At 42.4% G+C, this 13706-nt stretch overlaps 1 protein-coding gene and 1 pseudogene across 1 annotated transcript; both read right to left on the minus strand.

The window, feature by feature from the left end:
- Positions 1–3672: 3672 nt before the first annotated feature.
- On the minus strand, positions 3673–4554 carry LOC147366766 (interferon alpha-G-like). The gene has a single exon (XM_086414142.1). It carries the CDS (start codon positions 4544–4546, stop codon positions 3860–3862), a length of 687 nt encoding a protein of 228 aa, XP_086270268.1. The 5' UTR covers positions 4547–4554; the 3' UTR covers positions 3673–3859.
- A 5274-nt stretch (positions 4555–9828) lies between these two features.
- Positions 9829–10521, minus strand: LOC147366767 (interferon tau-11-like; annotated as a pseudogene).
- Positions 10522–13706: the final 3185 nt, after the last annotated feature.

Below are 13706 nucleotides of genomic sequence, written 5' to 3' on the forward strand. Positions count from 1 at the left end.
GTCATTTTCAAGCTCTTTATAATTTTAACTGAATCGTTTCATTAACTCTTAGGGTCCCACTTACTTATACTCCTGGAAAAAAATATAAATCTAGACAAATGAACTATTCCAATCATAGCAAACTTCAAGAGCAAACCTTGGGGGCTTTGATTTGTCTGAATGATCCAATTAAAAAATAAAAAGGAAGGATTCAAATGAACATGACATTAAGGAACCAGTGAAATAAGTGATAGGGGGAGAATGAGATGACAAAGACCCCTTAATCCATTTCAGATGCCAAAGGGTCACGACCTATTATTTTGTAGGGCCACAGTGTGTGGTCTGCAGTCCGAAAAATTGAGATCTAATTATAAATAGTCAAAATCACTATTAAGTACTTGGAAGGGAGTAGATTGTTCTGCCAGCTAAAAGAAAAGCAGGAGTTTGCTCATTATCTAGTGGTTAGGATCCAGCACTTTCACTGCTGTGACCTGATTTCAATCCCTGGTTGGGAAGTCCAATCACACAAGCCTCGCTGAAGTCTAAGCTTTTATGAGTGGTTTCTTCCATGAAATATAGTAAAATGATTTTATTAACCCTATGAAAGGTAAGCCCTAGTTTCTATGTATTTTAATCTTTTGCCCTTCTTGTGAGCTTAAGAACAAACAAAAAGCATCTAACAGTTTCTTGCCACATGAGTTCTGATGTTTCTCCTTCAGGATGACAATTAAAACATCTTTCTGCATCAGGTTCTGCAGAATGAAGTCTCTACCCACTGCAGTCCCTGACCTCCAACATGTCCTGATAGGAGTTCAGGGTTGAGATCAGGAACAAGGCACTCTGCTCTGGGGAAACTGACACAACAGGCCTTCTGATAGTTAAATAATTTCTAGAGAAAATTGACTAACCCAATTTTACAACTTCTCATGGGTAGAAAAGCTCTAAAATCTTTCAGAGAGACATCTGTTCCTCCTGATTCTCAGCCACTTTCTCCCAAGATGTGAGCTTATCGGCACGTCACCCCTTCACCACAGTCGCATGCATACTGACCTCCTCTACATCGGTGGGGCAGTTCCTCAGAGCGGGGGGGGAGGCTGTCCTCTGGCCTATAGTCCTCAGCAAGTCCTCCCAATAAAAAGAACTCTCGGGAGTCATGTTTTGGGGTTTTTTTTTTGGTTGACAAGGACCCCTTCCAAGAGACCTCCTCAGGTAACCTGCTGTTCTCATTCTAAAGGAAGACACCTGCGTTACTCACCTCCAGTCCAGCTGGGTCATCCTGGTGTCTACTGATGGAGTCCAGTGAAGAACAGCTACTCTGTTTCCCAACTTCTGGTCAAGATGTGGGTGTTGAGGAGGCCTGTGTGTGACCAAGATGGAAGCGCATGTGTGCTTCCTGGACAGAAGCAGTGAACATTTTTCTCCTTGGCAGGGAGAAATGGGCTTGAATTGTGAAGTAAGTCTCAAGGCCTTGTATAGTTATCTTTTTAAAAAATTTCTAGCTCAACCTATTAAACATCATTAAGTAATACTATAGAACTGACATGAAAAGGTTATTTAGAAATTAATTTGTTAATGAAATGATATTTTTAGCAGTAATATCAGAATGTTTTTTACTTTTTTAGGACCCTTATCCTCAGGAAGGTTTCCAAACCTCTCCATGTACTTTACATGTTCCCTGAGGGGCTTCCATGGTGGCTAAGTGGTAAGGAGCCCACCTGCCAATAGGACCACATGCGGTCCTAGAGGATGCGCACGCTGCAGAACAGCTGAGCCGTGTGCCGCAACTATTGCCCTGTGCTCTAGACCCCAGGACCCCCATTACTGAAGCCAAGTGCACCGGAGCTTGTGCTCCCCAACAAGAGGAGCTACCACAGTGAGAAGCCTGTGCACCACAACTAGAGAGGACCCACCTTTGCCACAACTAGAGTAAAGTCCAGGCAGCAATGAAGACACAGCACAGTGAAAAATGAATAAATAAATAAAATTATTTCAAAAGTCCCTCTGACTTTACATATAGCTACTGAGTGCTGTATGTCCCAGCTGGAAAGAAGAGAAAGATGACTGATCCATCAATGTCCTGAAGATTGCCTACATTAAATACATGAATTTCCACAAAGATCTTTGTTACTTTGAGAAATTGTATTCTTCCAGTGTGCATGTTACTAACATATGTCCTACAAGGAAAGCTCTGTCCCACTGTTGCTAAATGTATTAAAATCCCTGCCTGTGCCCCTTCTATTCAATCTTGTTTGATCTTTTTTGTCTCTCAGAGATACAAAGACACCATGATGGAATTTAAGAACTTCCCTGGATTGCATTGTCCCCAGGCACCTCTTGCTCTGCTCTGTGATAACTTGCTGGGTCCTAAGGAAGAAAGAAGTCTGCAGCTGTGATGGGAGTGGCCCTCGTGCCTTCCAGGACTCTGCAGGCTGCTGTGGTGTGAATGTCAGCCGTGCTGGGGACACAGCTGGTGGCCAGGCATTCGTGCTCTGTCTCTGTGCTCTCAGCATCCGCTTCAGTCTTCTCAGTCTCTGAAAAGGAATGTTGTGGAGAAGCACTTGCCTCGGTGTAGTTCATCTGTGTTGTTCTGTGTCCGGAGGACCCGCCGCTGCTCCACAAACACTTTAAACATCTCTGTTCTCCTTCCAAGTTCTCAAGCTGCTGCTGACTTTCAACTCCAAGTTTCCAGTGCTTTGGGCTTTTCTCAAATGAGATTCCTGAACCAGGTGAGTTCCTCCTGGTGCAACCAGCGCATGGAATAACCTAGGTAGACGCTCAGAGGAACCCCTGGTGTCTCCACCATTGTTCACTGTGGGGCGGGGTTCCCTCTATTTACTGTGTTTCTCTGGGAGGCTGGACAGTCTGGACCTGCAGTGCTTGGCAGGCAGAGCAGGTGAAGTCATAGGAGAGTGTCTGACAGATCTAAAACTTTCACTCAAGTTCTACTTTCAGTTGGTGGTTTGCAGTCATATGGGGAAATTGACAACCAGAAACCGTAATGGAGAAGGACACAGCTGTATAAATGGAGAGGACACTTTCATGCATAGTGAATGAGGAGAGAAATGGGGATTTCTACACTGGGAGGAAGTGAATGACTGTGATATTTGAGTGTAAGGATAAGATATTCACCTCACCTCTCGCCAACTGAATACCATGTCTTCAAGCATACCTACAATTTTTTCCAAGGAAGAAAATTCCACCACAAACAAGAGGCAGAAAATCCTTCACAAGAATTCATCAAATCCTGAAGCGTGGATTTTTTTTTTTTTTTGATCGTTGTTGTTAGGTTACTTTTTTTGAAAAAAATCAGAATTACAAAAAGCGTTGGAGTGGTTGTGTTCCCTTCAAGGTCCTCAGAGCAACAAACAACATAGCTAGAGCTAGAGTATTTTTACTTCTAATGTGTAAATCCTAAAGACGGCTCAAGGAATCGTAAAATGCATTTTTTAATCAAGCTGCCATTTGGCTTGGTGTTTCTGTTTTAACGAAAAAACAAAGTCTTTTACAGTAAGAATTTAATAAAGGAAGAAAAATCATAAACTGACTAAATACAAAAATACACATTTTCCCATAAGTATACATACATAATATTTTATCAACAAAATAATTTAAATATTTATAAATAGTTAAATAAATATTAAAATAAATAAATAAATGTCCAGGTAGTTAAATATGTAGATAGATCAGCTTCGGCATCCGTGAGGAACCAGTGCCTATAGAGTTGAACATGATGTTGCTTAATATTCCTGAAAACATTTGACATATTGATTCAGTTCAGTGCATGATGACAGCAGAAATGAGAGTCTTCCACATGGCAGTGCAGGAAGAAGTGTTGTCTGTTGGTCCATGGGAATCATTTCCGTGTTGAACCAGGTGTGTGTCAGTCCTTTCTCCTGAATCTCTCCTGCAAGTTTGTTGAGGAAGAGAAGGCTCTCATGACTTCTGCTCTGACAACCTCCCAGGCACAAGGGCTGTGTCTCTTCTCTTGCAGATAGAGAGTGAGTCTGTGGAAGTATTTCCTCACAGCCAGGCTGGAGTCCTCCTTGAGCAGGGGAGCCCCTCGCAGCCCCTCCTCCTGCCTCAGACAGAATTGCAGGTCAGTGAGCTGCTGATCCAGTGCAGTGCGGAGCTTGTCCAGGAGGCTCTCGTCCCACGTGATGGCCGAGCCCTCTGTGCTGAAGAGCTGGAAGGTGTGCTGGGTCACCTCGTGGAGCACAGAGATGGCTTGAGCCTTCTGCAACTGGCTGCCACCCAGCGCCTCCTGGGGGAATGCGAAGTCATTTCTGTCCTGCAGGCAGGAGGAAGGGGAGACCCTCCTCAGTTGTTGCAGGAGCATCAGGACCCTCCTGTTGGCCAGGCTGTGGGTGTGAGGCAGGTGGCAGCCCAGAGAGCAGATGGCGTTGCAGCTGAGCAGCAGCAGGGCCAGGAGGAAGGACCAGGCTGGGGCCATCGGGGACCTTGCAGATGCTTGTGGCCTGGGGAGGTGGGTGACTCTGAACCTGCTCTCTAGATTCTCTGAAGACCTTCCTTCAGGCCTGTGTCTTAAATAGAAGCCAATGGTTTCCATTTTCTGAAAGTTCCCTCTTATTTTCTACTTTTGTTTTTGCTTTTCAATTTGCACTCTCCAGTGGATTAGGGCAGCATTTCTCAATCATTTTTTTTTCAAGTTGCCCTTCTTTCTTCTGCCCACAGAGCCTTTTTAGATATTTTTTTCTTAATTGCTCTGCACTGTGAAATTTTGATAACACAGATATACTGTGTATGTATTTTTTTACTCTATGAATATCTTTTCTCTGTACATAGAAAAAGGAGGTGTAAATCTTACTCTTTGTATTCAGTGTAGTTTAGAATTACATAAAATTTTAACCTATAATTTAAATGTAAAAGCTACTGAATTTTATTTTTTCTTTATAAACTCAGTTTTCAGAGTGACTTTTAATGTCATATGTTTACTTTTATAAGTAGGTATGTATCCAATTACACATTGAAATAAAATTTACATAAATACTTTTAATAATACCAAGATATAGACATACTTAAATGTCATCAAAGCTGCTCAAATCATTGAATAACTTTAAAATAGTCCTTTAATATTTATTTTAAGTATTTATCATTGAATTTTCTTCATGTCAGAAAATAATTTTTAGTTTTACTGCCTGCTAGATATTCATCTGGATATTATCAACATTTTTTCTCTTTAATACTTTGACATGTTGAACCACCTTTGTAGAATTTTGTAAGAAAAGATAATATTTTTTGTATTTTATTTACAAATAAGTTTTCCATTTTTATTTAATTTCTGGAGCCCAGATCACACTGACCTTCAAACGTAAGCAACATGCATGAGACGGACAATGGTTTCTCAGAAGTACAGAAAGGGCAACTCTCACAATATGACTTGGAGATCAAGCAAATGATGGAAAGTCCTCCCATGAACCATCTAGTCACCTTAGGTTGTAATACTGATCTTGTATACAATTTGATTATATTCCATAAACTCAATCTCAATGCTTCTCTTATGTATGATACACAGGAAAGGCCAAAGACAGAAATAAATACTAAGGGGTTAGATTTTGTTGTATCAGGTTGAGCTTTGACGTGTAATAACTAATCATTGTAATGACAAGATTTGTTCATATTCCAGAAAACTAATGTCTGCATGCGTGGAAGTAGCATTATCCCCACTGAGAAAGCATGATTTAGGAATCACCATCCATGTGAATCTTTCTCTCTGTTCCTTTGCATTAAATTTCAGATTTCCCAAATGACTTTCAAGTTACAATCCAAGTCTATTGTTTTCAAAAAAAGGAAACCATCTTTGTAATTAATCCAGAATGGGATAAATATTTATTATTTCATGGGAAGATTTAACTTTTGGCTCTGCTCCTGAATTCTTCTGATTTTACAGTGGATTTTATGTTGTCTTTTCCCCTTATGTTCCAAACTTCAAATAAGAGATATGTGACCATCTTTGGCAAATCAGCTCTGTAGTGACTGAACTCTGTCTTCTTCTCTGTGGTATCTTCTGTACCAGGCCCAGTGTAATCACTCAACAAGTTGTTTTCTGGTTATTTATTTACTTATTCACTTCTGGATGCACCGGGTCTTCACTGCTTGCCCGGACTTTCATCAGCTGTGGCAAGTGGGGATCGCTCTTCCTCGAAGTACCCGCTTTACTTGCTGTGCGGGTACTGAGGAGCTAGAGCTCCTCAGGCTCTAGCGTGCAGGCTTCAGGAGTTGCAGCATGTGGGCTCTAGAGCAGGGTCTCAGTAACAGGGGAGCACTGTCTTAGTTGTTCCGTGGCAAGTGGACACTTCCTGGACCAGGGATCGAATGTGTCTCTCCTGAGAAAAGATTCTTCTTCACTGCACCATCAGGGAAGTCCTCAACAAGTAATTGTAGCTAAAGCAGTTTCTCAGATTTCCTCCTACTACTGGAAGGCATTTACAAATGACCCAGCTATTTTGCTTCATCTGGGCCCTATTTCCTGTAACTATAATAGACAGCGTCTGGTATTTCCACTCTATTCCTGCTGGTACCAGTCATACTGAGCTTTTTGCTAAAACCACTAGAAGTCTCCTTCCTTGAAGGTACGTGTGGTCTGGGGATTCAACTAGCAAGTGCAACACAGTTTTCAGCCTTTGCCCAGCACTATGTTAAACTCAGGAGGATGCCTCACCCATAATTGTCCTCAACTAGGTCATGATTCCAGAAAACATCTACTTCTACTGCATTGACTGGGCTAAAGCTTTTGACCTTGTGCATCACAACAAACTGTGGAATATGCTTCAAGAGAGAGGAATACCAGGCCACCTTACCTGCCTCCTGAGAAACCTGTATGCAGGGCAAGAAGCAACAGTTAGAACCAGACATGGAACAAAAGACTGCTTCCAAACTGGGAAAAGAGTACACCAAGACTGTATACTGTCACCCTGCTTATTTAACTTATATCCAGACTACATCATGTGAGATGCCACGCTGGATGAAGCAGAAACTGGAATCAAGATTGCCAGGAGAAATACCAATAACCTCAGATATGCAGATGACACCACCCTTAAGGCAGAAAGGGAAGAGGAGCTAAAGAGCCTCTTGATGAAAGTGAAAGAGGAGAGTGAAAAAGCTGGCTGAAAACTTAAAACATTCAAAAAATTAAGAACATGGCTTCCTGTACCATAGCTTCATGGCAAATAGATGGGGAAACAAAGGAAAGAGTGACAGACTTTATTTTCTTGGGCTCCAAAATCACTGCAGATGGTAACTGCAGACGTGAAACTAAAAGACACTTGCTCTTTGGAGGAAAAGCTATGGCCAATCTAGACAGCATATTAAAAAGCAGAGCTGTTATTACTTGGACCTAAAGGTCTGTATGGTCAAAGCTATGGTTTTTCTAGTAGTCATGTATGGATGTGAGAGCTGGACCAGAAAACTGAGTGCCAAAGAATTGATGCTTTTGAACTGTGGCATTGGAGAAGACTCTTGAGAGTCCCTTGGATTGCAAAGAGAACAAACCAGTCCATCCTGAAGAAAATTAGTCCTCAATATGCACTGGAAGGACTGATGCTGAAATTCCAATTCTTTGGCCATCTGATGCAAAGAACTGACTCATTGGAAAAGACCCTGATGCTGGAAATGATTGAAGGCAGGAGGAGAAGGGGACAACAGAGGATAAGATGGTTGGATGGCATCACTGACTCAATGGACATGAGTTTAAGCAAGCTCCAGGAGTTGGTGATGGACAGGGAAGCCTGGTGTGCTGCGGTTCAGGAGTCATAAAGAGTCACCAATGACTGAATGACTGAACTGAACTGAGGTCCTGACAGAAAAGAACTTGCTGGGTGTCATACGCAGAGCCATGTATCTGAACTCAAACTCTCCTTGATGCTCATAGCTCATAGCAATGAGCAGGCGGTTTACCACAGTACTCTCTGGTGGATCTTTACCGATATGGCAATTACTACTACATTGACCTGAGATACTTCAGAGACTCCTCACAAGGAATGATGAATGATCACTTCCATGCTCTATTTTATTCCATTGCATGGCTGGTGAGCTTCATTTTAGATTGGTTTCCTGTTTTTGACATGTAATAATTAAAGCCTTACAACAGGTTGAAAATCTAGAGTTTGGATATGAATCCCTGGTCTCCTTATTTTGCCTACTAACCTGCTCATTCTTTTTTGCTCAGTGTGACTATTTTCTTCCTTCTACATGCCAAGCATGTAGACTTTAAAGACCTTTATGTTCTGAATGGTTAGGACCCCACCAAAGTCATATCATGAGGTCTTAAACCCCAAAGTAATGATATCAGGTGACAGACCTTCTGGGAAGTGATTAGGGTGTGAGGATAGAGGCCTCACAAAAGGAAATAATGCCCTTATAAAAGAGGTGGATAAAAACTAGTCCCTCTCCTGCCCTGTGATGATACGAGAGAACTCTGCAGTGTGAGACCTGAAGCAGGCTCTGACCACGACTGGACCAAGCTGACACACAGTTCTTGGATATCCAGACTCGAGAACTAACTTGGAGTAATACATTTCTGGTCTTTGCAAACTACCTAGTCTATGCTATTTTGTATACATGCCCTGTTTTATCCTCAGAATACCTCCAGAGTCTGTAAAATTTCTGAAGGGAGAGAAAATATCTTACTGAACACCATTTCCTAGACGTCTAGTCTGGGCTCTAACATTTCTTGAGCTCAATCAATATTCAAGTAACATCAGTTCACAAGGATGGTAATGATAGGAGAAACAATAAACCCAATATCTATTAGATATATATGATGTGAGAACACAATAATTTAGAGATTCTTCATGTTTCTACAAGGGAAGATATGATGAAATATTGTGTGAGATACTTTTTAAAGATCATTCGCAGAAATATTTTCTTCAAGTTTGCATTTTCAATATTTGGAAGGTATGGTGAGTGGGGGACTCAGTGTCCACTTTTCGTTCAGTGATTCTCAAGTGCTTGCAAGGGGCTGCCTGATCACTCTTTCCTTGTCTCCCTCAGGCAACAAGGAAACACTTTGTCTACACTTGTAGATGTTCTCCTCATTGGCCTATGCCTTTGGGACTCAACCTGAATGCTTCTTTCAAATTGTCTATGATCCTGTGAACTCTGAGTGACAGCTCTGTCATCTTCCCCAAGCTGAAACTGTGAAATAAGAGTTTAAATTAGACTGTGTACAAGCAAGAACATTGGTTTTCTCCTTGCACACCCACCCAGAGCTCCATTAGGACAAATAGTGCAAAAATGAAAAAATGGTCTTATGCACTGAACTTGTCTCCTTCTGTCTTAATCATCCAATTATTTCCAAATTTCCTTGCAATGAGACTCCCATGAGGATAAGCCTGGGCCGGGTAATGTGAGCAGAAGTGCTGTTACCCCCATGTAGTCCTGGCCCTTGGAAACACCCCATGTGATCCACTAATCTTTTCCCTTTGCCTTCAAGGAGAATAGACTCAAGTACTACAGACAAAATAGAAGTCACGTGTTAATGATGGAAAAATTGCAAGACAAGGGGACCCATTTCCCTGACTCACTTTTTGGAGAAGAGCAAACTAGAAGATTCACTTGATCAAGAAGGCCTGCATTGTGCTCTTCAAAGAAGGAAAGAACGGTTTCCATTAGAATCAAATTCCTGACACTTTTCTGTTTACCTCTTACAGAGGCTAAACATTAGGCTAACTGACAAATACCTTTAACAACATACTCTCCTAAAAACTTCCATAAAAAAGTAAACTTCAGATGTTGAAAATAGTAAATACCCCCAAATACATAAAGATCTTTTACATTATGTTATAAAATCGTTTATTTAAGAAAAGAGACTTTGTTTTCATGTCTAAATGTTTTTGTAAAACTATGATTTTTATTTCAGATATTTTTCAGCTTGTAAGCAAACAGAAGTCCAGATCCCTTTGGAGAGTTAAGAAAACAACAATCTGATTGAGTAGAGAGTTGTCACAAGTATAATTTTCATTTTATCTGTTGACTTTTCTTGAGGATTCTTACATGAGGGAAAGGCACTTTTCAATTTCCACTCCGACAATCTCCCAGGCACAGGAGCTGTATTCCTTTCCCTTCAGGTAGAAATGGATTCCTCAGAAATACTCCCAGACAGTAATTTCCAAATCGGGAAAATCCAGAGTCACTTCTTCCAGCTGTTCCAGGCTCTGACCCAGGCTGGAGAGTAGTTTGTCGAGGAGGGTGTTGTTCCAAGTAGCATAGCTACTCTCCATGGTAAAGAGGTTGAAGATCTGCTGGAGCATCAATTGGTGATAACAAGTGCCTTGAGTCATCTGGATTGGGCTGATATTCTCTCTTTTCCAAGGAAACTTGAAGTCATGTCTGTGCTCTAGGCATGACTGGGAGGGGATCGTTTTCATCCGTCTCAAATGTATGAAGATTTCTTTGTTGTCAAGAGGACAAGCAGGGATGGAGCAGAGCATCACTCCTGCCACTAGCAAGTAGATCTTGGCCATAGGGAGTTTCCGTGATTCACTGGAAGGCCAACAGGGGGCGCGCGGACACCACTAATCAGTGAGCGAAAGGTTTCTTGGCCAGGTTCTGGGAGAGCGGTTCTCTAGGAAGCCGCAAGGCGGAGGATGACTTCTTACCGGTTTTCTTAGAGTTTTGCTAGTTCTGAGACTTCGTTTCAGCGGGTTTGGCAGCCAGAGAGGAAGAGCATCGCTGCTCAGAGACCAAGCTGGTGCGGCTTTAATAGTGCACTAAGGAACCTTCAGCAGCAAGAAACTTTGGTTTCCGAACCCTCGCCAGAGGCATTTTTGTGCCCGGAACCTTGCGTCTTCTGCTTTCCCCTGAGGTTTTTTTTGTGCTTTCTTCTCGCCCAGAAACTTGAGCGAGGCCATTTTTACAAAGGTCTTTCTTTCATGGTGACTCAGACGGTAAAGAATTGGCCTGCAATGTGGGAGACCTGGGTTCGATCCCTGGTTTGGGAAGGTCCCCTGGAGCAAGAAATAGCACCCACTCCAGCATTCTTGCCTGGGGAATCCCCATGGACAGAGACGTCTGGTGGGCCACAATCCATGGAGATTTCAGAGTCGGACAGAACTGAGCAACTTGGCACGTCGTTACAAAGAAAATACTTTTACTAAGGGGTTTGAGGCAGAGAAACAGAGCGAGTTAGGGCCGATTTTACAGATTCCGCCTCGTTTCTGGCGCGATGAAGGGGCAGCTCAGGGAATGGGGAACTTGGCGGCGGCGATGGGACGACTGGACCGTGTTGGGGACGCCCTGGAGGTGAGTCGGAGTGCGGTCCCCACCCGGGCCGAGGACGGGGGAGCTGTGCGCCCCTGGAGATGCTTTGGGACTTTCAGGGTGTCTTTTAAGGTATCGGCCTTGAGGTGGGGGAGTAAGTATTAATTAACTGAAAAGTGGGACTATTAAAACACTCATAGCACTGTATTTATATATATATGAATTTATTAATATTTAGATACAATTAATACTAATCGTATTTAACTTGTTTAAAATGTTTATATTTTGAATTATTTTAATGAATATATTTAAATATTTGCTATATGGTATTAAGCAATCGTGAACCGTGAACTTCCAGATGCTCAAGCTGGTTTTAGAAAAGACAGAGGAACCAGAGTTCAAATTGCCAACATCCGCTGGATCATCAAAAAAGCAAGAGAGTTCCAGAAAAACATCTATTTCTGCTTTATTGACTATGTCAAAGCCTTTGTCTGTGTGGATCACAATAAACTGTGGAAAATTCTGAAAGAGATGGGAATACCAGACCACCTGACCTGCCTCTTGAGAAACCTATATGCAGGTCAGGAAGCAACAGTTAGAACTGGACATGGAAAAACAGACTGGCTCAAAATAGGAAAAGGAGTCCATCAAGGCTGTGTATTGTCACCCTGCTTATTTCACTTATATGCAGAGTACATCATGAGAAACACTGGACTGGAAGAAGCACAAGCTGAAATCAAGATTGCCGGGAGAAATATCAATAACCTCAGATATGCAGATGACACCACCCTTATGGCAGAAAGTGAAGAGGAACTCAAAAGCCTCTTGATGAAAGTGAAAGTGGAGAGTGAAAAAGTTGGCTTAAAGCTCAGCATTCAGAAAACGAAGATCATGGCATCTGGTCCCATTACTTCATGGGAAATAGATGGGGAAACAGTGGAAACAGTGTCAGACTTTATCTTTGAGGGCTCCAAAATCACTGCAGATGGTGATTGCAGCCATGAAATTAAAAGACGCTTATTCCTTGGAAGGAAAGTTATGACCAACCTAGATAGCATATTGGAAAGCAGAGATATTACTTTGCCAACAAAGGTCCATGTAGTCAAGGCTATGGTTTTTCCAGTGGTCATGTATGGATGTGAGAGTTGGACTGTGAAGAAAGCTGAGTGCCGAAGAATTGATGCTTTTGAGCTGTGGTGTTGGAGAAGACTCTTGAGAGTCCCTTGGACTGCAAGGAGATCCAACCAGTCCATTCTGAAGGAGATGAGCCCTGGGTGTTGTTTGGAAGGAATGATGCTCAAGCTGAAACTCCAGTACTTTGGCCACCTCATGTGAAGAGTTGACTCATTGGAAAAGACTCTGATGTTGGGAGGGATTGGGGGCAGGAGGAAAAGGGGACGACAGAGGATGAGATGGCTGGATGGCATCACCGACTTGATGGACTTGAGTTTGAGTGAACTCTGGGAGTTGGTGATGGACAGGGAGGCCTGGAGTGCTGTGATTCATGGGGTCGCAAAGAATCGATCACGACTGAGGGACTGAACTGAACTGAACTGACTGACATTTCATACTTAAGAAAAGTCCTTTCTTAGTTTACCCAAATACTAACCCAAGAAATAGCTTTAGAAGTCCTGTTGCCATCTTCCCTGGATGAAAGTATAGGAATGTCCCGTTTCTTGTCATCCTCTCCCCTGTCTCGTTACGTTGTATAACTGATTTCCTGATCTCTTTAACCCTTAAAAAAAACTTTGTCTGAAAATAATATTACCAGAGGTGGTCTGAGACTAACTGAGGATGAGGTAAGGGACAGTTTATCTCATTTGTATTCTTCACAGAGCAGCCATGGTTTTTTTTTTGTTGTTGTTTGTTTGTTTTGTTTTTTGTGGGGTTTTTTTTTTTTGACAATTTTCTGAGGTGCTGGTTCTCTGCAAAAGGATTCAAGTGCTGTAAGATTTTTTTCCAGAATGTTCCAGGCACTTCTCTAAGACTGGAATCTTGGGCTCTGGTTCTTCACAATCCTATGGGCAGCCCCCTCTCCTAGAGTTTGCACTGCACTCAACGTGCAGACCCCTGACAGTGTTAAGGGCCTTACAGTCAGAGCTTCTCCTGTTTGAACTGAGAATGGACTAAGGACATTACTGTTGGTTATATTGATATGAAAGGCTACTATCATTCATTAAGTTCAGATTCTCGGCCTGTAATTTGCAAACTTTATATTTGATGAACATGATATCCTCTGTGACCACTACTGAAGTTGTCTTGGTTTTTTAGAAGAGGAAGTGAAAGTTTGATGTCAGTTACACTCGGGAGCCCCAGATTGTCTGAAAGTAGAGCTTTCTGCTGCTCCCAGTCCCTCCTCTTCATCAGCTTTGAGTACTGGCCCTCAGATGCTCTGACCTCCTTCTGCCTCATTCCTCTCATCCTGCCTCCAATGTCCTCGCCCCTGCTCCCAGAAGGGCAGCCACCATCCCTGCCTGACTGTCCTGGAATCCACACGGTCAGATATTTAT

The sequence above is a fragment of the Bos grunniens genome, chromosome 8 (assembly GCF_055505025.1).
Source record: "Bos grunniens cultivar Pamir isolate PY7600 chromosome 8, Bosgru_T2T1.0, whole genome shotgun sequence".
In the NCBI taxonomy this organism is placed as follows: domain Eukaryota; kingdom Metazoa; phylum Chordata; class Mammalia; order Artiodactyla; family Bovidae; genus Bos; species Bos grunniens.